The following is a 24,208-nucleotide window of genomic DNA, read 5'->3' as shown; positions in this document are numbered from 1 at the left end:
TATGCTTTTTACCCCTTTAAGTGATTTCATGGAAGAAGGCGACATTCTTCTCCTCGTCTGGACTTCTTTTAGGAAGCCTCCTGTTAATACACATATTTAACCTCATGGAGAACACAACCACCTCCTTTCAGTGGTGAGACCTTAACTGCAATAGAAGTGTATAGATATCACCAAATAGTGAATGTTGACATTTTATCTGTCTAGATGAGGGTTATTTTTGTGTGCTATAGGACTTTACATTCCACAGTAATAGCCATACGTTCTCCTCTTATGCTGCCTTTCATTATCAAACAGTAGTCCATCTTAAATCAACGCTTCTACATAATATGCATCAATGTATGAATGTATAGTTCAGGCCTGCAAGGAAGCTAGTTGTGTCTCTGTGCTGATGACATCTACGTACTGTGCACTATCCTGCAGCCAAGCTGGATACACAGTCGCACATAAACACACCGAATGTTTTATCCCGTATGATATGTAATCCATATACAACCAATATGCATACAAGTATGCTGAACATAGGTGCTGATGTACATAGTGTATATAAGGTTGACTCATTTAGACAGCAGTGACTCACTGCCGATCTGAGTGGAAGCACAAGTCCGGAGAGAGAAGACTCTTCCTGCCTCTCAGCGTAAAACTGCTCATTGTGAAGAGAGGATTCAAATCTGAAGTCTGAGCTCCTCCTGTTGGCTACATGCATGATCATTTGGGCCGCAGAGAAGCTCTGAGAGATTTTCAAGTTTCAAGCTGCAAAATTATGACCTAGATCACAGGTTTCCAAGCTCAGATTTAACGCAGGATCCCCCTCAATTCCACGCATATACAGAAATTATAGTTTGGGTCAAGCTGAGGTAATGGCAAAAAAAATAGATTTCAAACCTCTAAATGGCTTCAGATAATTTAATTCTGACTGAACAGATCCACATAATAAGCAATAAATATGTACATTTAAAAAATAATCAACTACCAGAGTGTGTTCAAGGTGACAAACAAACATCACAACAAGTATCGAGAATGTTCTCCCTTTAAAAAACAAAGAGTCCAATTCTGCAGCTTTTATGTGCGTCACTCTCTCCATTTAAATCAGGTTAAGAAGATGTCCTCCTGTGGTTGTTATTGTATACAAAGACTGCTTGAGAAGCTTCGTTTCACCAATAACAATCAGGAACTGTGCAACAGCATATAACAGCAGGTGCCAGAGGAGATGATCCAAGTTACACTGCCAGTCGACCTACAGTAGCATTAAAGGAATATGTTGACATTTTGAGTCACGAGAGTCTGTCTGGTGAAGGTTTCTGCCTCTGAAATTAAGTTAATCAATAAAAAGACTTAATGGCATTCCTAATTGAAAGCAAATGAGTGCAGTTAGTCATAGAAATTGTTTTTTGAAGCTAACTTTTTTTTTAGTTCTACTAGCAGGATGAGGTTAAAAATGCAAGTTTTCTCCGAATTTTTCAACGCAGACTGAATTAAAACTGTCAATGCATCCCTTTAGTCATACTTGAACTCTTTATTCCGTACATATGAATATAATAACTCAAGGACAGACTTGGCTGAAAGCTCAGGTCACACTGTGTTTACTGCCACTGCTTGTGATCACATGTTGTAGTTGGACTCATCAAAAGGATTTTGGCACCATGAACACACAGAAGTCAACATAGCTTAGCCTACAGGAAGGTAACCAGTATTAGCTTTCCATGTAAATACTATTACTGTATCTTAAAACATATATTAAAACATATCTGAATAACAGTGACTGTGTGTTCAGTTCAGCTGTGTGTTGTGTTAAATCCAGTTTTAAGAGACAGCGGTTCTGCAGGATGTTCTCTCTCTCCTCTCTCTGATACTTGTTCAACATATAATGTGATGTTGTGCACAAAACCCTGTTTTTCTGTCCAGAGTTTTCCAAACGAACAAAAGTCTTTGAAGTGTAACTAACTGGATTTACTGTCTCTAGTAGTAGCCTTGGCTGTAAGGTGTGTTTATGGCTAATTAGCTAATTTTAACATGCTAACAAGCTAAGATGGTGAACATGGTAAACATTATACCTGCTAAACATTAGCATGTTGGCATCTTCATTGTGTGCATGTTGCCATGCTAGTGTTAGCATTTAGCTCAAAGCATCACTGTGCAGCCTCACACAGCCGTATATAAATATACAGTATAGCAGTGATGGTGAAGGGTTAACTTGAACCTGGCTTGTGGTTCCTCCTACTTTGATTTGTAAATATTTTTGAATACTTGCTGGATGTTTCTGCCGCGTTTGTTGAGGACTGAAACTGACCTCTCTGAGCACAAACAACATTTCTCTGGCAATCAACACAATCCAGCATTTGATGCACTCAAAAGATGTAAAAGTATTTTGTTAAAACATGTACAAACTCAATGTATACTTTGTTTGCCATATGGAAGTATTAATCACAGCAATTCAGGAGTTAAACATTAGTACCAACTCCAATAATATACTTTACTATTCTTAACAACTTAAGTAGAGAGACAAGTAATTACAGTACTACTAGTATTAATATGGTCATTAAACTACGTCATGAATCAATGCAAGGCCTATGAGCATTCTAAGGTACATGTATACTGTGACATTATTCACTCATCTATGGTAATATACAGTCTTTCACATTAATTACTCATTAACACTAATTAATATGAATGTCTCTAGTTTGGAGGAAAAAAAGTGAAAACAGTTCTTTCATTTCTTAAAAACACAGCGTAGATGGATACAAATGAGAATAATTCAACCAAACTGTAAGGACGGAAGAGGACATAAAACTGAAATGTGAAAGAGCTGCACTCTGATTACTGACTTTTGACATTTTCAGATCTACTGTTACGGAAATCCTCACTTTCAGCTCTCCAGATATTTGACTCCCCTGCGTCTCCTTTGCCCTGTGGCTGCCTCCAGTTAGCGTAGATGGACTCCTCGTAGTCTCCAATCCCTTCAAACTCAACATCGGGCGACTCGGGGGCCAAACGTGCAGCTTCCTCTGGTCCAAGAAAACCCTGAAAAAAAAACAACAAACAACTATCTAAAACGGTTTTCCATACATGTTTTATACAGATCAAACATCACACATGACTTGCCTTTGTACTACATAAGGAAATAGAAATCAATATTCTTATAGGATTTCTCTTAATGCGGTCATTTAAATTTTCTTTATTCCAACTTTAGCAAACAAGCCTTTTGTTTTCATGTCACTGAAGAATAGCAGCGCTACTAAAAGTGGTTCTGTGTTAAGCAGCCTCAGAGTCTTACTTATGTTTGGGTAATCACAGGCGCTTGTTAAAAAAAATACTACAATTCAATATGTCATAATTTTTCTGTAATCTCACCTCATCATCCAATGCTAAGTACTTCTCTGCAAATGTCAGCATCTGCTTTTGAGTGACAGTCTGGTTGAAGTGTTTGAGAGCCTCCTGTTGAAACAGACAGATCATCAAGACACAACAAGAGCATCAGACGTTAGATAGTTGTGACAGATTTGACAGTTTTCCTCTCACCATCCTGGGTGTGAAGTGTTCGTGCTGAAGGCCCCACTGTTCACTGTAGGCTTCATAATACAGCAGGTTCTGCTTCATGACCTGGTCTTCAGGTTCAAACAGGAAGTAGCTGTGCGCACAGGGCACCGCACTGCGGCCCTCGTTCACTGGTCAGAGAAAAAAACCCCAGCAGACACACAAATGAGTATTGATAAGGAATATTATTCAGGGATGGAAAGCTGTAAACTGAAAACTTACACTTGTAATAGGCGAACTGGAGGTAGTGGTAGATAGTGGCCACAAATGTCTCCACAAAGTAACCACCGACATTAGGCATCAAGTTTTCTTCACACTTCAGTTTACACTCTAATATGTCGACATAAACATCTGTGGAAAAGCAGAGCAGAGATTATTTTGTCATAAAATGAAACCAGTAACATCAGTGGTGTGTGTGAGTACTGACCAGTATGTTTATCTGTTCATTGTGGTCATTTTTAAATACTGCATACTGACCTGCTATGACTGCGTAGAAGTCACCGCCTGGTGAAAGTTGGCTGATCCCTTCACAGTCTGCCTGACAGAGGTCATACTCATGGAGGTAGAGCCTCAAAGCCTCCTCCATGTGTTCAACACTGCTGCTGTAGTCGCCTGAATTGATGAGTTTCACTCCCCTCAGAAAGGAGGCCTAGACAGGAAATGATTGGTACAGTCAGAGGAGCCTGTGATAGAAACAGCTGGTAGGAGAGGATCAGTCTGATGGGAATAGTTCTGATGTTGAAACAAAAGTCCTATTCTTTTACACATTACTCTGGCAGTGGTTTTCTGTACAGACGTGGTTAAAATAGCTGTGATCTAGTGAGGGAGTGGCATGTTTTTTTTTTTTGCACTATTTCAATGGATGTTCAATCATGCAACTGTAACCACCTAATTATTTGCATATTTTATTTCACGTCAGAAGCTGATACAGGAAGCTTTTTGTTGCTGTTGATGTTGTGTTAAAGGACAGAGAAGCTGTCCTCGCCTCATATGGTTGTTCTTCGTGGTCGATGAGGAAGCCGCTCAGGTCGTACTGGCTCTTGTACTCCTCCATGAGTCGGTGCATCTCCTGGTCCTCAGGGTTCTTCTGGAGGTAGGTGTAGGCACATGGGACAGCCCTCTGCAGGTCGTTCAGCTGGGAGAAAAACACGCATTCAGTCTTTTGTTTCTCTTGTCCTACAACCCAAACTGGGTAGGATGCTGTAGGTTATCTGTCAAAAAGGAGCCAAGATTATCAAGTTTGTTAATGGTTATTTGGGGGCATTTTGCCTTTGTTAGATTTAAGTGTAGAGGGACTGGAGAAAGACCAGGTAATCACAAAGATCCTTTCTGTGAAGACACTTTTAATACAGCAGCCTCAGTGGCAAAAATGTATATATATGGTGTCCTTAAAGATAGTGCGTCTCACCCTGGAGTGCGCAAAGTGCAGGTATCTGTAGGGAGACCTTCTGCTGAAGTCCTCCAGGATCTCTCTGCCGGGCGGAGGGAGCTGCAGCGCGGGGAAATGCGCCCTGCACTTCTTCTGACAGGACGCTCTCATCATGACGTGCCAGTGGACGCTGAGGTCCCTGTTTCCTGTAAAGGACGGTTCTGTGTGTTTGCTACTGTTACAGTGCAGCATGCAGTATCTCACGCTGTCTCTGAGAAGACGGTGCAAACGCAAACTCAATTCCAAATATTTGATCGACTCCGTCCACCCCTCTGCTGCGTAATGCTCCAAAGCTGATCCATACGCAGTGGTGAGGGGCATGAGCTCCTCTTTGGGGAAATTTCTGAAATTGTAGTTTTCATATTGTGCGGCTGTCATAAACGCAAAGGTCAAACAAAGCAACGTCAACAACGCGTCCCCTTTTGCGCAAAATGCAACCATGATAAGATAATATCCCACATATTAGTCTACGCCCGTTTTCTTCTTCTGGTAACTTTTCCAGCGTCTGTGTGGTGGTCTGCTGAAGTGCTTAGGGGTCTGTGGGAATTCCGGGATTGGGCCTTTCAGAGGTTACTGTCTCGGGTTTCTCAGTGCAGGCCTACAGCTGTCACACGGATTCCTTATTTGGCACAAGAACAGTCGTGCGTAAAAGTGACCGCTTGTGCCCATTGTAGTCTCGTTTGTTCTGGTGGCTCATTGCTCACTCACAAGTTTATAAATAAAACTACATGAGATGAGATGTATACATTTACGTCCAGTAGTTGTGAATGAAATATAATAGGATATAATAAAGAGTGTCCTGTAGGAAAAACTTTGGGATTATTAGACCTATTTGTTGTTTTCATATTGAGACGTCTTGTCGCTATTTTAGAGCTACTTGAACTTTTCACAGCATTAATGAAAAAGCTGAAACTTTGGGGGCTTTCAGGCCACTTTACGGCTCTGAGAGGCCGATCCAGAGAGGCGGGTCTCTGCGGTCTGCAGCTGTATACAGCGGTGCTCAAGAGTCAAGCCAGACAGAACACCGTGCGACTTTGCTTTCAAAATAAAAGCGGAAATCGACCATTTGAAAAAATATATATGTATTTTACAAATTTTCATTTTTACCAAAGAGGAAAACAATCACCCAAATCTCCAGTAAAGGCCGTGGTCGCTCCTATTTTATTTTGAAAGTAGAAGAATGTGGAAATGATATGCTTCATGTAGCCTACTTTAATTTCCTTCCTTTGTGTCCTTCCAGCTACAAAACCTAGTGTGATTTTCTTTGATTTGTTTTTACAGGAAGTAGTGCACTTTTGTTATTGTGGTGAGCTTGACACAGGCGCTTCCCACCCCCAAGTCCGACATTCCTTCCCTCTGGTAAAAAGTCTTCACTGCAACCTGGAGATTGTCCACGTTTACAGCAGTCAGACGCCGCTGCCCTGCTCCACATCTGCAGCCTCGGCCCTCTGCGTGAAGCGCGCACACGACTGTAGGCCTCCAAATTTATCCATTTAGTGATTGTTTATTGTTTTGAATCCCTCCAAGTTATTTGAGCAGATTCTGTAAAGATGTTTGCCTGCTGCATTGCCCTTTTCCTCCTCACTTCGTGGTCTTCGGTGGAGTGTAATCCCAGTCCTGTGGTAGGAGATGTAGTCGTGGACAGATACTTCATCCCCAAAGTCTGTGCCAGAGAATCGAAAACTGGGGATTTTGTCCGCTATCACTATAACGCCACATTTGTCGACGGGAAAACATTTGATTCGAGGTAAATTCTGAAATTCTCAGTGCATTAATTTAGTTTTTCTCTCTTTACTTGCAAAGTTGGCAATTATGCTTCAGAGGCCATAAAACACATTCAAAGTTTGGTTGGGTAGAGATGAGATCTTCATGTCAAAACAGGTTTGCGATGGTCTATTAAAAATGATCTACATGCATGCCCTACAGATGTAGTCCTTCTTTCAGAGTTCACATCCTCTTGAAGTTGACTCACTCCTGACATCTCCTTGTTAACTTTTTGGTTTTCCTTCACAGCCACCAGAGAGGAGACGCCAAGGTGGGCCTGATCGGGGAGGGCCGGCTTATCGCGGGCATTGATAAAGGTCTGCAGGGCATGTGTGTGAACGAGCGCAGGACGATCACCGTCCCTCCTCACCTGGCCTATGGAAGCACCGGTGCAGGTAAATGAAAATGTCACATAGTGAATTGTTCTGCAGGAGTGAGAGCTCGGAGTTTTAGCAGATTTTAAATAACCATGAATAGGATGCTCTAGTTTTAAAAATCAGATACAGCACAGCAGATTTTAACAGGAGTTAATATTATACTATTATTAATATAACCCCAGGGGCCCTGAAGGCTCCAGGTTGTCTATGTGGCAATTGTTTAATTACAGATTTGGCCCTTCTTGTGCCTTGTCTTATAGAGGGGCCCTGTGTCAAAATGTAGTTTTAATAGATTTTATATTTAAGTTGATATTATGCTTACATGGTGCATATGCATGAATACATTTGCGTCTCATACAATTATTGCAAACTAATTAACATGGGTCACTAATACTGAGTTGTTGTTTTGGGGGCTCTACAGGGGCCCACAGCTCATTTCTGACCCCTCTGCTTCTCAGAGTTTATATTGCTGTTTGGTGACAGACTTTTCATAATAAATAAATACTAAGTGTTCACAGCCATGCTGGCAGCTCTGTGAGGCTGTACTTAGGCACAGTGGTGCTTTGAGCAACATGCTAACAGGCTGATGCTAATCAGGTATAATGTTTTCCATTTTTCAACATCTTAGAATAGCATGTTAGCCTGCTAACATTAGCTGATTAGCACTAAACATAACAGTACAGCTGTGGTAGATGGGAATGTTGTTAGATTCGCAGGTAATCAGTCAGAAAACCAAAGTATTGGACAAACTGAAATTTTGACCTGATGATGGAGGAAGATGAGTAGGAATCATCAAAATTACATTTTGTCCTGAGGGGGACATGAATGTGCACCGAATTTCATGGCAAGCCATCCAGTAGTTGTTGAGGCATTTCACTTACAAACCATAAATGTCATTCACATGGTGGCGCTAGAGGAAAGGTCAGGGGATCTACCAAAGTCAGTAGGATTCATCCTCTGGGAACCATGAGTGCTTGTACCAAAGTTTATGGCAATCCATCCAGTCTGGACCAAAGTGGATCGTCCGACCAACGAACGGACCAACACTGACATCCATGCTGCCACGGCTGAAGACTAGAGTTTGTCACCTTGTTTTGATATGTCAAAATTAAATGATTTAACTTGCTGGAAGTGGTGTCTTGACATGCAGATAATGTACATTAAGTGGTTACTTGACGGTATGAATAAACCCTCATTACAGCCCATCCCAGTGTCCTGTTTCAACTGGGGATTCACAGAGACTTTCAGTAAACATTGGTGTGGATTATAGTGTTGATTTTTCCAAACAGTTCTGATGCCTTTGCTATGCAGCCCTCGTCTAACCCTCATCTAACCATGTTTACAGGCGATGTGGTTCCTCCAGACGCCACCCTGGTGTTTGACATCCATCTGCTGGATCTGTGGAACAAAGCCGACCTCGTGGTCACCAAAACCATCACCACTCCCAAAGACTGCAAGCGCTCTGTGAAGCGCACCGACTTTGTGCGCTACCACTTCAATGGCACTCTGCTCGACGGCACCGTCTTCGACTCCAGGTGAATTCTGGCTTAGATGACTGCGAGCGTTTGTGCTCTACCAAAGTGCTGACTTTAGCATGAAACAATATAGGAAGTGATTAGCATTTGTTGCCCTTAAAACAGTAAATAAACCACAGTCAGTGAAGCAAACTAAATCTCATTCTGATCTCCAGGCTCTGAAACAAGGTACTGCCCGAATGACAGCTCTCTTCTGTTTGTACTGTGTCATCCAGGTATGTTGTGTGTTTGACTTTGCGCTTGTATGAGCCCTACGTAGCTACATGAGGAAGCAGACCCACGACTCCTTAGTGGGCGAGGGGTGGCTGATCAAGGGCATGGATGAGGGCCTGCTGGGCATGTGTGTGGGAGAGATCAGACATATCGTCATCCCACCCTTCAAAGCCTATGGAGAAAAAGGATCAGGTAAGTACAAATGACAGCGGAAGAGAGAGCACATGACATTTAAACTTAAAATGGATGAGGAAGAGGTGGTAGCCGATTTGGTGTTCCTGCTTTGCAATCGAACCCTGCTTCTCCAAACACCAGGAGGTCAGAGGAATAAAATAATGCTACAAGGACAAGGAATCAACAGGCGAATCCCTGAAACCACATCTTATCTTTAAAATGCTTATACACAGAGCACAATTCTTCTTTATAGAACTTAAAGCCGCCCTGTGGAGTTTACATGTATGAGAACACACATGCAAGTAAACATGGATGTAAACAATGCACAATTTAACATAATTTAAAAAGTTAAACAAATGGTTAATAAGGGAGGAAATACATTCATCTTATTTGTTAGGCCTCAAAGATATACACAGTGTGTTTTGGTGAGAAACTGAGAATGTAAACATAACTTTTGTTTGTTTATAAGAAAATTCAGCAAGGAATCGATAGTGTAACATAAATGAGATCAAAAACACAAAAAAAACACCACTTAAGTCTTATGTTAATGTTGCTAAATGTTGGTAGGTGTGACGTTTGAAGTTCTCCACCTCTCTGCTCACCAGGTAAAGAGATTCCCTCCCAGGCGACGCTGGTGTTTGATGTCCTGTTGGTGGACATTCATAACCCAAAGGATAACATCACCGTTGAGAACCAGGTGGTGCCGGAGTCGTGCACACGCAGGTCTGTGGTCGGGGATTACACTCGGTACCACTACAACGGTACCTTCCTGAACGGAGTCACCTTTGACACCAGGTGAGTTCAGGTCACACTGAAGCTGATTGTCAGTTATGTTGTAGTCATATTAAACCGTGCTCGTCTGATAACAGCTACCAGAGGAACACTACATACAACACCTACATCGGGATGGGGTATGTGATAGCAGGCATGGACCAGGCCCTGCTGGGAGTCTGCATTGGGGAGAGGAGGAGGGTCACCATCCCTCCACACCTGGCGTATGGAGAGCAAGGAGCAGGTAAGTTACTATAGCTGTTCCTGCAGCCTTCAGTCGTCTGCCCCGGTTGGTTTTAAACAATTTAATAATAACTGCTGGTTCACTATTCCACATCTGCGTTGAATCAGAGCTTCGCTTCTGGGAAAATAACCCATTAAAATGACTGTGAAATAGCATTTTTGGACCAAAAGATATAATATGATGGGACTTCTGAACAATCTGTCATGTTTAGAACCTGTTTGTATTCAAACTTCACACAATGAAGTAACTAAAAACCAGGGGGAAAAAATGTCACAAAAAAATCATATAATTGATTCGTTCAAGTTATACATCGAATGCCACATTTTTCACAATTTTCTAGACTAAAAGATTAATTGTAGAAATAATTGAGAGATTAAACGATATTGAGTTGCAATTAGCCTGATAATTCAAATAAATGATATGACAGGAAAATCAGATGACGTAACCATAGCAGACACCACTGAAAGACACTGAAGGTGAATGAGGCAAAGAGCAGATCACAGTGTGGTTACCGTGAAGATTAAATAATTACATGTGGTCTGTCCAGGTAACGTCATCCCCCCTTCTGCTGTGCTGGTGTTTGACATTCACGTCATCGACTTCCACAACCCCAACGACACAGTGGAAGTCCAGGTCACCTACAGACCCGAGGCGTGTAACGAGACCACCGGGGTGAACGACCTCGTCCGCTACCACTACAACTGCACGCTGGTGGACGGCACGCCGCTCTTCTCCTCGTGAGTCATCCCATATTTTTAACACTGATGTTTGGCAAATTTTAAATAAAAAACAACAACAACATAAACATACATTACATTCCCACTTTAATTTGTCCGATAATGAACCTCGTCCTCAGACACGACTACGATCACCTTCAGGATGCGGTGCTGGGGTCGGACAAGGTGATCGACGGGCTGGACGAGGGCCTGAGAGGCATGTGTGTGGGAGAGAAGAGGGTGATAACGGTGCCGCCTCACCTCGGCCACGGAGAAAAAGGAGGTGAGACTTCTGCTTTGCCTCGCAACAACCAAGACCCATGAAACACGACCACGCGGTACTCCTCTTCATCGGGAGGACGATGGTTTGGTTTCTTGTCAAAGAAACAGCTCATCTGATTTACGAGCCTCTAATTTGGCTCCATCTAAAACATATGAACCTGGTTTTTGTTTGTTGAAGTTAAAGTGTATTTTGATTGAAGGTGTTCTTTTCACGGATACTAAGCGGTTGATAGTTAAAGTGTTTTTCTTGCTTTCTTTCTGTCAGCCACTGGTGTGCCGAGCAGCGCCGTGTTGGTCTTTGAGGTTGAACTGGCGAGCTTTGAGAAGGGAGTGCCGCCTGGTTACCTGTTTGTGTGGCTCCAGGACAGTCCTGCAGACCTGTTTGAAGCCCTGGACGTCAACAAGAACAAAGAGGTGCCCCAGGAGGAGGTACGTTACTGTGACCACCACCTACATTACATCACATGGCACATGATCAGCCCATAAAAGTATTTATTTTTCAATAGCCAGTGAGCAGACAGAACAAGGTGGCAGCTTCATAGCATTGACTGCATTTTTGTGAAATGCTTTCTCACAAGCTGTTGGTTAACTTCTATGTCCTGGATCCCACATGTTGACTGCTTAATTCATGTTTTCTGTCACTGGAAACAACTGCTTCTGCAGCATCATATTTTTCTAGTCAAAGGCTAGATGGATCTGCTGTAGTACGAGGAACTTAACATACATTGCTAAACATACTTACACATGAATATAAGAAGAACTTACTCAAATGTAAAAGTAGTTGTCATGCAGAAAATGTATTCATTATATATATTATATTATTGGATTATAAACTAATCTATTAAATTCTAAATTACTAACTACACTAGTAGTAAAAAGGACAATATTTCCCTCTGAAAAGTAGTAAAATAGAAGTATAAAGTAGCATCAAATGTAAATACATAAGTAAAGTACAAATACTTCAAAACTGTTCTGAAGTACAGTGCTTGAGTAAAATTGGTGGAATGGCTCATTAAACCCACTCAGATTTGAAAATACTTCACTGTGGCACCATCTGGTGGTCACATCAAGGATGACACTGCTGGTTGTTTCATTGTTCTACAAAGACGTTTACTATCAGAACAATTTAAAAGAGTGAGATTCAAAGTGCATTCTTGACCTTGGAAACAGCAGTTTTGCAGCTTTCAAACATGTCACTTGTTCTTCATGTGCTGTAGATGTTCAAATTTCATTTCTGAGAACTAGAAGGAAGCCAACATCCACAAAATGTCCTTTAAAATGTTCAGAAAGAATGGAAAAAAGCAAACTCTCATCAGCTGCTGAAGAACATGTGATGATTGAAATCTCCAAAGCAACCATTTAAATCTTTAAAGTGCACTTGTTTACGTTAATCTGAAGGCAATTTCACATGTCGGTCTCATGTCTGAATAAGCATGGGAGTCACAAGTCTGAATTTAATGCCATCGGATTAACATAAAGACAGCTGTGTACATGTAGAATTTTTCTTACAGTGTTTTCCTTAATGCTAACATCTCAGCCATAACACTGGAAAAGTCTAGTCCAACTTCTACAACTTGATCAGTAACACTCATTTATCTCACGTTGCAGTTCGGGGAGTTCATCAAGCTGCAGGTGGCAGAGGGCAAAGGTCGTCTAAAGCCTGGAATTATCATGGAGCAGGTTATTGAAGACATGTTCAACAACCAGGACCGAAATAAGGATGGAGTGATCACGGCCAACGAACTCAAGCTGAAGGTAGACGAGGACAAAGAAAGGGAAGAGGCGAGGCACGAGGAGTTGTGATGAGGACAAATGCTTTCATTCTCTCTCTCAGGGAAAAAAAACAAACCCCCAACACCTTAAAAACAAGCAACGAGAGACTTTTCCCACAGCGTCATGGTTTAATACTTTCAGTCTTTTGAAATGACAAGAAAATAGTGCAAAGGGTCTTTTCATGGAGTTCTGTGTTGTATCTCTGTTTTTGATAGTTTTGATGAAACCAAACAAGCACCTTTATTTTTCCCTGAAAGTCACATTAATTAAAATTTTTGTAAGAAAATTGTTTTTGTTGTTGTTGACAAGGAAGAAGAATGCGTGGAATAATAAAAAAAGATGTCTCTGGTTCTCCTAAATTGATTTGATACTTCTTTTTTTTTTCTAACTGTCCAAAACGTGCTATGCTAAATTGGTGGAGTGCTCACCTTTACAAATAATAATAATAAAGATAAATGCACATCAATACACTGTTGTAGCTAATACTATCTGATGAAAACACAACATCAGTTTTTGTTACGTGGCATATTTGTGGTCTTTTTTTTTTTCCATTGAAGGTGATCACACAAGACAGTGTCTGGCACCAATGTGACTTTGAGCAATGCACCAGAAATTCTTTTGTATAATACATTTTATGAGCAGCTTTTAAAAAAAGACCTGGAAAACACTAAGTACTCTGCAAAAGAAGAGCATCTGGTAGCACAGCACAGTAGCATTTTAAATGATGCATCTCTTTGTAATCGTGTCTTAACAGTGTGTCACATTTAGGGCCAAATTAGTGACAGAGAAAAAGTATTATAGTCATTTTAAAAAGCAGGTAGAAATATCTAATATAGTTACTATTAATATTGATGCATCTCTAATAGAAAGAACCTAAAAACTACAACATGACTCAGCCATCTATTGCGCTACAGACCACCTTACCGTCACAAGACCAAATGTTAAATGTTATTAAAGAGATAGTTCACTTTTTTTTTGAGACATTACCTGCACCAAAGAAAGTCAAGGGGCAGTTGTTGTTTAACTGAAGCTTGCTGCTTTTTACTGGGAGAAAATCCCAACGTATGATAAATACATTTTTAAAAACGTGAACTATAACCTTTAGCTGAGAAGAGCCCACTTACAAGTTAGTGCATATTCATCTTTTCAACAACAACACCTGGAGTAAAGTGCAAACTAGCTCAATGTTAAGTCCTAATGTATAGTAGCTACAGTGTTTCAGTTAAAAGACAAAACACTCTTCCCTTCTTGGGAATAGTGCTACACTGGCATTGTGCTTGATGCTGGCATTAACGTGGTAGTCTTTACTGTCACAGGTAAAAAAACGGTCAAAGTGACTGACTTAATAACTACTAGAATAGCTTAAAGACTGAGAACATCACTGTCAAGTTATCTGTATCCTGCAAGTAAACTGATGCTGTGTGTTTACTGTATGTGTAGATGTGAGCACCAAGGACTTGCAGTATACACAGAGGTATATATAGGTACATATACAGTACACACTAAACATATTAGAACAGGGTCAATATGAAGACTTGGAAGATAAAGAGACATTTACAAAATGTGTTTTACGTCTTTGCTTGAACATGAGGTTTTTTAAAAGCAGCCCGTCCTCATACTGTAAAACAACAAAGTAAGAAGGAGTGAAAAGAGGACAGAAAATTAGAAATACACCGTGCAATGGTTCACCACAAGAGGTTGCTGAGTTGTTTTCAGAGGGAGGGCTGCAGGTTTTACGCATTTGAAATAAGACAATATAAATTGTCACTGTCACTGAGTTTTGTTAAGGCTGCTATTATGGCGCTACTGTTTCTATCAAGACAGCAGGAAGAGGAGTTTTACTCAAAGCCCACCCTCTAATAGTCTGTAAGGTTGCTGGCATGAATCCCAGATTCTTCTAAACTAAGTTGCAAATGCATCACCTAATTTAGATCTTTTTAGCCGTTTGGACAATGAATGAAACCACTGAGAGTGTAAAAATGAAATAAAAAAAGTGTGATTTGCACCATTAACCACTCCAGTGGACGCAGCAGCCAAAGAGTCCAGTTTTGAGTTTTGGTTTGAGGTAAGTGATGATGTGTGATTGTCCAGCAACATGGTGAATGGAGTGAACAAGTCCATCTGTGTGTATGTTGTCATAAAGTGTCCAGTTCCTCCTTGTGCGTCTTACTTGTTGTCTCTTGATGAGGTAATGTATCTGAGGATGGCGTTCGGAACGTCCATCGTCTCGTCCTTCACCAGAACGATGTCGAAGGAGTTGATGTAAGACTCTTTTCTCTCTTCCACCTGAGAGACACAGAGCGCAGACAGTTGGGACTCAATTTCTGAAACTCACCGTGTTGATATAAAAGGAACCCCAGGACGACATGACACTGTGTTTCTGTCTAACCTGGTCGTTGAGGAAGCCAATGGTGAGGATGTTCTGGTGCTCGGGCACCCCGTCAGCCATGGTCAGGTCTCCTAAAGAGTCTCCCAGCAGCAGCACGTTGGGTCGGCCCTGCAGCTCTCTGAGGCCGGCTGCGTGTGACAGAGCGCCTTCCCTCTTGTTGAAAGTGTGGATCAGTTGGCCTTTGAAGGCTCGCAGGACCCCCTTATTAACAAGAGAGTGTTCAGTTACTGTAACAAGAGGTGGAAGAATGATTCAGATCCTTTACTTTTTAGCATTTTACTGCTGTGGATGCACTTTTACTGATTCACTTTTACTTAGCAACCAAGAAAGAGGAATTGTAACATGATAAATAGAATAGAACAGATATCGAAGAGTAATAATTGTATTTATCGACAAACTTATCAAACCTCCACTGATGTGGTGTATTGCTGCGGGGCAGGAATAATCTTGCTTATTGCCCCTTTGCATAAAAGCTGCTTTTGTACTTTGTAATCCTGTAACGTTAGTTGGCCATCTCTGGTTCAGTCACTGGATCATGTTTGTCTTTTAAAAAAGTACAGAGGAAGATCTTCTCAGCTATTTACATATTATGCAGGACATTTCATACAATAATGCACATGGTGTTGTCAAACTCACAGTTTGGTCAAAGTCCATGTAGTTGGAGATGATGTGGACGTTGGGATGGAAGACGAGGTTCTGTCGAATCACCTCCTCCAGGACGTCTCCAACGCCTGCCGAGAAGATCAACAGAGGGACCTGTTGCTCCGCCAAACGGTCAAAGAACCCTTTGTAGCCGTCCCTAAAGAAACCACACACACCACCAAAAACACCACTGGTTTAAATGACAGTATGTCAGAATTTTGAGTCAAGAGCAAGTGTTGCAGATTCTTCCATGATATGTCGTAAAATAGTAAAGCAAGAAGTTAGATTGGTGTAATCTATGTTCAACCTGATCTGATGGGGAAACATCTGGAAATGTTTCTCTGTGGAACCAGATTCTTGGCGATTATGAGATTTGAGCACAGTGTGTACCTGAGCATAGCGCTGGATTCCTTGACAGCCTGGGCCAACATGTCCCTCCTGATCCTCTGCTGAATCAGCAGCTCGTGGACTTTACTCCACCTGTAGAGAGCAGCACAAGACAAATGTAGCATCTCAGTCAGGCTTGGGTTTGATTCAGGAAGTGGAGCTTCAAATAGTGACAGTTTAAAATACTGAAAAGATGTATTTGACAGGGGTTATTGTTTAGATCGTCTTTGTTTCTTACCACTCCACCATGAGAGGCAGCTTTTCTTCCGCAGTCCTGCTCGGGTCAATCTCTATGGGATAGTAGGTGTTCAACAGCTCCCTCATCTACCATGGAACAACAAAACATACTGAACATTTATTTACAGACCACCTGAAAGGGATGTATTAGCATGTACGTCGCTGGTCTGTATCAAGCATTAGTTTATCTAGCAGTTCATGGTCTGAAACAAAATGTGCATTTGTAAACGTCATTGTGCATGTTACAGCTACAGTTACTGCAGAGGGAACAATTATACATGTGTAAAATGGAGCCATTATCTTTTAAAATGTACACTTATTAATGACCTCATGACTGTAGCTCATTTACCTTTTTGGTGCAGTCTTCATTGATCAACAACCGGTTATCCAGGATGTCTGGAAGAAGAAAGGTAAACAGGTTTGTAACAGTTTCTGAAAGGCACAAGACATTCAGACCGTCAATTAATAAATCATTTGGATCTCATAATGCAAATGTGCAGGCTTATCATAAGACCTCTATCTTCAAAGAGTCAGTTATCTGTGGCCTGTACGCTTACTGTGTGTTGTGGGCACTCTCTTGCCATTGTGGGCAAATCTGGTCAGTGTCATATCGAAGTCCGAGATTACCTGAGGAAATGTGACAATTTGTGAATAATAACACTCAGCAAACACACATGTATGATGCAATCACACACAAAGTACAATTTTCTTTCTTTCTCTAGCCATGGAGGCAAGGTTTACTTTTGCATTTTTGTAGCAGGACTCAAATCAAATTTCAGTCCCTTTAATTTAGATTTGAAAGGAATGCACTTGTCTGGACCCTCTACCATAGAGCATCTTCTCTGGTGTTCATATAAATGGTATGTAATAAGCTGAACATGAGCATTGGTTTTGACTGCGGTTTACCCTTGATTCATTTTGCTAAGTTAAACTTTCCAAGCATGAGTAACTGCTAGCTGTAGTATCACTATCCACCTCTTTACACCCAGAAAAGCCTTGTGTTTCCTGTATTTGATTCAGAATATATTCTCACTCCTGATGAAATGTGCCACTCACCTGCAGGCTGCCTGCACCTGCTCGCTGCATGGCGTGGATTGTCTCCTCCACTCTGCTGCGCTCCCTCATCAGCACAGAGCACTTGGCCAGCTCTGGGATCTGCGCAGAGAGTAAGAGAGTAAGAGTTCAGTCTTACATCACATGTATATATCCAGACACCAGTCCCAGGGAAAGGAGGAGAGCAGAAGAGGAGGTGATGGGTGGAAAAGCAGGCTTTATACTGGGATATATTACATGCTTCCACTTTAGTTTATATCAAGTTCAACACACACACACATGCACAGACACTTTCAAACCAGATTTATGTTTACGTAGCAAGGTAAAGTCTCTGAAATGAAACTTCCACTGTCTTTATTCAGAAGAACTTCCTCACCTCAGTCTTGGTCAGCTGGTGCCAGATTGCCAGGACGGTCCGCACCGGTGTGTAGATCCAGGGAATATGGTATATCTGCATAAAGCCAAGGAGAAAACTCATTTGGGTAATTCTTACAGGTCCAGAGCTTTCCTGGGCATAACTGGTAATTTGGTATTTTAGGAAAAATAGAGACAGTGTGCGATTAGTACAGTTCCTCTAAATTAACTCATTGTGTAACCCAGAGAAGTCTTTTAGTCAGGTTAGCTGAACATGCAAACACGTGACATTTGACCGCAGTATATAATTCCAACATATATGGAGAATAAAGTTTCCAATGATGAAAATTAATTATAATAAATTTTCACTTGTGTTGAAATTGAGCTGTTCTTTCAAGGCAAGTCCTATTTTCCCTGCAGTTAGTTCCAATGTACATGTATATTAACGCATTAAATCAGGCCTAGCGTTAATTTATTGGCATTAAACAACACACGCTACAGCGATAGTTAGTCTATAGTTAGAGCTAGCTAACTAGCTACTAACAAACTGCTGACTGCAGCAGTCTCACACCATGTTTCATTCGTTACACAAAAGTGCCCCATATTTGAATGAAAACACATTGTAATTCGTTGTTTTAGCATCCAAAACCTGAGAATGTTTTAACTTTAGCCTGTTTGACTAGCTAACGCTGTATATGACTGCAATGATTACCGTTACGTAACAGCTGGTCGTTACAACGTACCATTTTCAAACGAACTGACGTGTCAGCGAGGAGTAAACCGTTATTAGAACAAGCGTTAAAGGTTCATACTGTTAAAAGACATCTGCATATCTTTAAAAGACATAATGATTAAATAATGTAACAATTCACAGTCGACTACTAGTTTGAATTACTTGTTTACGGTTTGTGACTGTGTCGCACCCGTAGCCTTCCCCCACTTCTACGTAATACAAATAATGGTTCCGACGCACTTCAGTTCCTACTTCACGGAGGGCGTTTTCGCGTGGTACCGTATTACATCACATTATATCTAAAGCCATTAAATTACATTAAAGAGATTACATTACATTAAATGACACATTACATTATTTTAAAGGAACATCAGGAGCCGTATAGATAAGTGTCTTTTCTTACTATTGAAGGTCCTCTTAAATGGTATTAAAAGATCCAAGCAAAGAGTTTCATCTTGAGAGCAGTTCAGAAATCTTTTACAAAAGGGACAGAGAGAACTCCTAAGCTAAAAGAAAGGGCTGTGGAGTTTTCCCTGTCATAACAAAGAGGCATATTTGTAGATAGATAGATAGATAGATAGATAGATAGATAACAAAATTACTTGATTATTTATTATTTATTGCAAATGTCTGTACACTTACAGCTCTTGCACATACAAATGGAATGACACAATATATAACACAGTGCATGTGGCTGCATGGAATCTGCATATACGCCACTCTCCAACTCTCCAATGATCAAATTGGGACAAAAACCTGAACTTGAAACACAGCCTTAAATGTAATATTGATATACTACGGCTAATGACTAAAATCTGCCTGCTCTGTTGCATTCTGCAGTAATCCTGTGGTTGTTTGCACTTTACATGAGAAAATTGGCTTCAAACTAATTCATCAATTAATACTGCTCACATTATGTACAGTATGTTGGTGGAAAAACACAAAGACTAATTAGATAATCTTAATAAACAGCTTGGCTGGGGATACCACAGGCATTCGCAATATTGACAGTAATGGAGAAACACACTGAGCTCAGCAACTGGTCCACACAACATGGTGTTTTGAGTCAGAAGATTGTAGTCAAAAAAAAGCAACACTGTACACTGTTTACATTAACATTCAAGGTCCTTTAGTGCAGGAAATACAATTAACTCAATTGCATTAATAAGGGGCAGTTGGGATGTTATGGCACAGTTGGGAACTTTGAGAGAACCATGCACAAAAACATATTAGCCTCCTGGTTTAATGTGTTTCACACATTTCATAGTCTTTCCACAGTGCAGAGTCCATATGTGAACATGAGCTCTAATCCACAAAATAAGAGGCAGAGAAAATTCTGCCAGAAGCACAAAGGCAGAACAAAACCAAACAAGTCTACTAAAACCAACAAACCACATTTAAATATAAGAAATAGAGCTTCTTTTACCAACAATGACTTTTCATCATTATTATGGTGGTATTTGGTCTATCTTTCAAACTGCAACAACCTGGTAAATCAAATAAAGCAAGTTTTGAAATATTTAAGAAATAAATCATACACATTTATGCACATCCATTGGGGTGGTAAGTATTGTACAATCTGTAAAACCTGAGGGGAACACATAACAACATAAACATAACAACCTGAACAACCTGTTCCCCAATATGTGCTTTGCTCAATACTTAATTCTTGCTACAAAAAGTCTGATAAATGATTGTCTATTTCAAGTGGGGCACACACTATATACGATCAATATTTAGATAGTTCAATCCCTACAGTGCAAAAAAGGTAAAACCATGGAAACTGGAGGTAGAAGAGAAAGTAGATGCAAGTAGTGAGAGGAGTAAAACGTTAAAGCTGATTTCTCAGCTTATAGTAAGGTCATAACCCCCACACTGATCATTTGTCATTTTCTTCTAACTTACATCACAATAAATGCAGACATCATTTACTTTGTTTACGTCTCAACACTGAACCAAATGTCACAGAAAAGTATTACTGATAACTGTCATTGGTTTATTCTAACTTGCACTACAACATATTCTGACATCATTTAGGCATTAATACAGGCCACATACGAAAAGCTAAGCTAAGTTGTTTAGCAATGAAATCAACAATCTCTTCAGAAAATGCCACAGCAATCACAGTATAATTTACTAGCAGAATAAAAGTAAGGCATAAGCTAATAATGTAAGGCCAAAATGATTATGTAAGACTGATAATAATTCTTTCCTGCTAACCAGCCCCCGGTAAACCCATGCAGACATTTCACCTCAATAAAGGCAAAAAATAAGATTAATGTTTTGCGGTAACAGCAAGGCATTTAGCAAAAGATTAAGTGCTAGCTAGAAAAGGCAGAATGCCGTGCAGCTTTCAATCTCAACATTCAATTTGAGACTGCAGCTGTCTGCGCAGAGTGAGGGTGCGGCGATGGAGCTGCTGCATCTGCTGCATGCGGTCTCGCTGGCGGGCCAGGTTCTGGGGCATGGGGTAGTGCTGGCAGCCGTGAAGATACTGGTACGGGATGCGAACGTGAGAGGCTGCGGCTCGGCAGCGCGGCTGAGGCAGGGGTGGCAGCAGCATCCAGCGCTTCCTCTCAGCGCAGTAACGGTAGGCTTCCTTGCGGTACTGCTTGTCCATGTTGTTGCTATTCCTCCACCCGCCAATGATGAATATGTCTTCACCCAGGTAGCAAACAGCTGCACCTTCCATGCTGAGGACCTCTGGAGGGAGGCTGTCGAGGATGTCGTCAGAGATGTTTCTGCTTATCTTCTGCTGAGCGGCCTCCACTGTTACCTTGTAGCTCTTGGCGCAACAGGAAGCCGTGTGGTAGAAGTTGGTGGATGCAACAGCCATTTGAAAACTACAGTAATTATCGATGAGTGGTAAGGAGTCCACTTCCTGCCACTTGTGATTCTCTGTATCGTAGCAAGTGGTCACAGTGCTCAGTCCATCCTCATTGTCCATGTCCACAGGGGTCCTGGCCATCACGTACACGTAGCGGTCCTCCACGCTCACCGTTTTTACATCTCGTAGTATCTTTGGTGCTGGGTCAAGATTTTGCCACTCGTCCTGCTCAGGCTCGTACACAGTAACATCTTTAAAGCCTGGACTGAAGTTGCCGTGACCACCAATGCTGTAAAGTATGTCTTTGACACATGTGAGGCCGAAGGAGTGCTTGCGGGTGGTCAGGCTGCTGACCTGCTCCCAGGAGTTGAGGTTGGGGTTGTAGCGCTCCACCGTCTTGGCGAAGCCTGGCTCCATGGAGCCTGCCACATAAACATGGCTGTCAGTGACTGCGATGGCATGTCCGTCAAGGTGGTTGTGAATGTGTGGCAGGTTGACCCAACGGTCCTCAGCAACAAAATAGCCCACACACTCACTCAAATAGTCTCCGCCTTCTGAAACACCACCCACTACCATGATTACATCCATGTTCTGTCCAAACCGTGGCTGGATTGCTGCCTTGTAGGAGGCACAGGGCTCTAAATCAGCCGACTTGAGGCTCTCGAGGCGAACAGCGTGGGCCTCAAGGGCGTCAGACACCAGCTGCCGACAAGCTGCATTGTTTGCCACTAAGGGCTCCTTTCTCACCACCCGTGTCAGGTAGGTCGGAGCAATCTGAGGCAGCCTTAAAAGCCTGAACAGCTCCTCAAAATGCTGCTCCCGCTCCTCCGTGTTTTGGTGCACCCATTTTACGATGGCCTCAAACAACTCCTGCTCCGAATCCACAGTGATTTCTGAGTCTGACAGCCAGTCCCGCACCAGGTGAAACGGCAGCGTGTAGAATTCCTCGTTGCGGATAACTTTGTGGAAGTTTCTCCGAATCTTCTTAGCGGCTCCCTTGGCCAGCTGGTCCAGGGTGTACATGTGGGCGAGGCTGTGCACTGCTACACAGTTGGACAAGCTCAATTTATTGATCAGAAACTCTCCGCAGAAGGACTTCAGCTGCGCCAACAGGAACCTGTTTGAACATGTCATAATTATCAGAACATTCATGTATAAAAGTGGAGTTTGGACTAGTAGTAAAGCCTATCACTTAGTGCAGTAATAAGTATAATGTGGCACTGACTACAACAGAGACTAAAGCAGGTGTAATAAGCAGTGTAGAAACATGGAAGACACCCTCTCTGCTAGAAAACCTTTCATGTAGTGGTTTCCTTTTGGATTTTTGTACTGGTGAGACATATTGCCTTGATGTTTCTTGCACTACTACTATTATATAACCTTGAAACAGGAGTTTTTACTTGGATTGCAAAGAATATCTCTTGTTTCTTCCGTGCTTGTTAAACCCAACTACCAAACAGAATGTATTTTTGGGGCCACATGTGGAAGATAACTAGCTGAATTTTTCATATAATGATTAAATGATTTGAATTGGCAACAATTGTATTGATCAGTCGAATCAGTCAAGTCCTTCGTTAAGCAAAAATGTCAAAGGTTCACTGGATCCAGCTTCTCAAATGTGAATATTTGTCTTTCTTAGTCTTCTAGGATATCAAACCAAATAGGCCTATCTTTGGGATTTTGACAAAACAAACAATTTAAATATGTCAACTTGGGCTCTTTGGGAAATTGTGATTTTATGCCATTTTTGGATTAATTAATGATGAATCGTTAGTTGCAGCCCTAGCCCATATAGATTAATAGTAAAGACTTGGGCCATCATTTATCCCAAACATAGGCCTTTGGCTGATAATTTAGCCATATTCCTGCCATTCTGTTGTTATACTGAATACATGCAGACTTATAACTTAATGGATAGTTAAATAAAATGGATAACCATGGATTGCCAAGTTCTACAGGTGTGTGTAAACTCCAAACAAGTCACACCTGCTGGTATGAGGATACAGACAAGGTGTGGCTCATTTAACACTAGAAACATAAAGCCTGTGGGACAACTACCCAACACTTCCGTGTATAAGCAAGTGCGAAGTTAATGTTCTTATTCAGATTAAATGTATGGTTTTAATATATATTACCTGTCAGCAAGTTCCAGCACTTCATGCACATTGGCAGTGGTCACCCTGATCTCTCCTGTGTAGATGAACTGTATGACACTCTCCACTGTTTCTGGGTCTGGTCCCGTTGCGGAGCTCCACTCCTTCAGCTCCACTCGCCCCGACACCGACTCTGAAAACTGTCCGCCGAGCAGCAGCGTAAAGTACTGCGACGCCGCGGATAACACTGAGCGGTGGGCGGTTAAGGTCTGGACCCTCTCCTCACCGGACCCCCCGCTGGAGCTGAAGACCAGCGTCACGTCGCAGAACAGCCCCGCCTTCCTCTGCTCGTTCTGCCGCCGGGAGAGCTCCGTGCAGTAGGCCGAGCAGGTGAACTCCTCGGCCTCCTCAGGTTCCCCGTCACCTGTTCGCACTCCCGGTGCGCCGCTGCTCCGGCTACAGTCCCCCGGCCCTTCTGCTGCCGCTGCCATACCGCAGCGGGATAGACTCGGAGGCAAATGCAAGCTCTGAACTATCTTTGGGAAGACCTCATAGGCATATACAACACACGCAAATAAGCATTCAAACACTGACATGCATGCGCAGCGTCCACAGCCGTGATCGGAAAACAGGAGTGCTCACTTCCGTCTTTCACAATATCCCAAATGTTTTTTACTGTAGCGC

At 41.8% G+C, this 24,208-nt stretch overlaps 3 protein-coding genes and 1 pseudogene across 3 annotated transcripts; 1 reads left to right on the top strand and 3 right to left on the bottom strand.

The window, feature by feature from the left end:
• Nucleotides 1-351: 351 nt before the first annotated feature.
• On the bottom strand, nucleotides 352-14,906 carry LOC139303612 (endoplasmic reticulum protein SC65-like; annotated as a pseudogene).
• On the top strand, nucleotides 6,356-13,161 carry fkbp10b (FKBP prolyl isomerase 10b). Its single transcript, XM_070927583.1, has 10 exons — nucleotides 6,356-6,707; nucleotides 6,974-7,119; nucleotides 8,447-8,636; nucleotides 8,896-9,041; nucleotides 9,629-9,818; nucleotides 9,893-10,038; nucleotides 10,586-10,775; nucleotides 10,895-11,037; nucleotides 11,302-11,465; nucleotides 12,645-13,161. The coding sequence occupies exons 1-10, from the start codon at nucleotides 6,511-6,513 to the stop codon at nucleotides 12,837-12,839; spliced, it is 1,707 nt and encodes a 568-aa protein (XP_070783684.1). The 5' UTR covers nucleotides 6,356-6,510; the 3' UTR covers nucleotides 12,840-13,161.
• Nucleotides 14,907-14,975: 69 nt separating the features above from the next.
• On the bottom strand, nucleotides 14,976-17,974 carry LOC139303468 (7-methylguanosine phosphate-specific 5'-nucleotidase-like). The gene is made up of 9 exons (XM_070927301.1): nucleotides 17,894-17,974; nucleotides 17,521-17,619; nucleotides 17,022-17,091; nucleotides 16,814-16,860; nucleotides 16,466-16,551; nucleotides 16,231-16,320; nucleotides 15,835-15,997; nucleotides 15,199-15,399; nucleotides 14,976-15,095 (listed from the first exon to the last, which is right to left on the bottom strand). The coding sequence occupies exons 1-9, from the start codon at nucleotides 17,972-17,974 to the stop codon at nucleotides 14,976-14,978; spliced, it is 957 nt and encodes a 318-aa protein (XP_070783402.1).
• A 2,837-nt stretch (nucleotides 17,975-20,811) lies between these two features.
• Nucleotides 20,812-24,136, bottom strand: klhl11 (kelch-like family member 11). The gene is made up of 2 exons (XM_070927360.1): nucleotides 23,567-24,136; nucleotides 20,812-22,548 (listed from the first exon to the last, which is right to left on the bottom strand). The coding sequence occupies exons 1-2, from the start codon at nucleotides 24,118-24,120 to the stop codon at nucleotides 20,964-20,966; spliced, it is 2,139 nt and encodes a 712-aa protein (XP_070783461.1). The 5' UTR covers nucleotides 24,121-24,136; the 3' UTR covers nucleotides 20,812-20,963.
• Between the last annotated feature and the right edge of the window lie 72 nt (nucleotides 24,137-24,208).

The sequence above is a fragment of the Enoplosus armatus genome, chromosome 20, assembly GCF_043641665.1.
Source record: "Enoplosus armatus isolate fEnoArm2 chromosome 20, fEnoArm2.hap1, whole genome shotgun sequence".
NCBI classification, from domain to species: Eukaryota; Metazoa; Chordata; class Actinopteri; order Centrarchiformes; family Enoplosidae; genus Enoplosus; species Enoplosus armatus.
The sequence above is the reverse complement of the archived record's forward strand: the minus strand, read 5'-3'. Positions and strand labels throughout refer to the sequence as shown.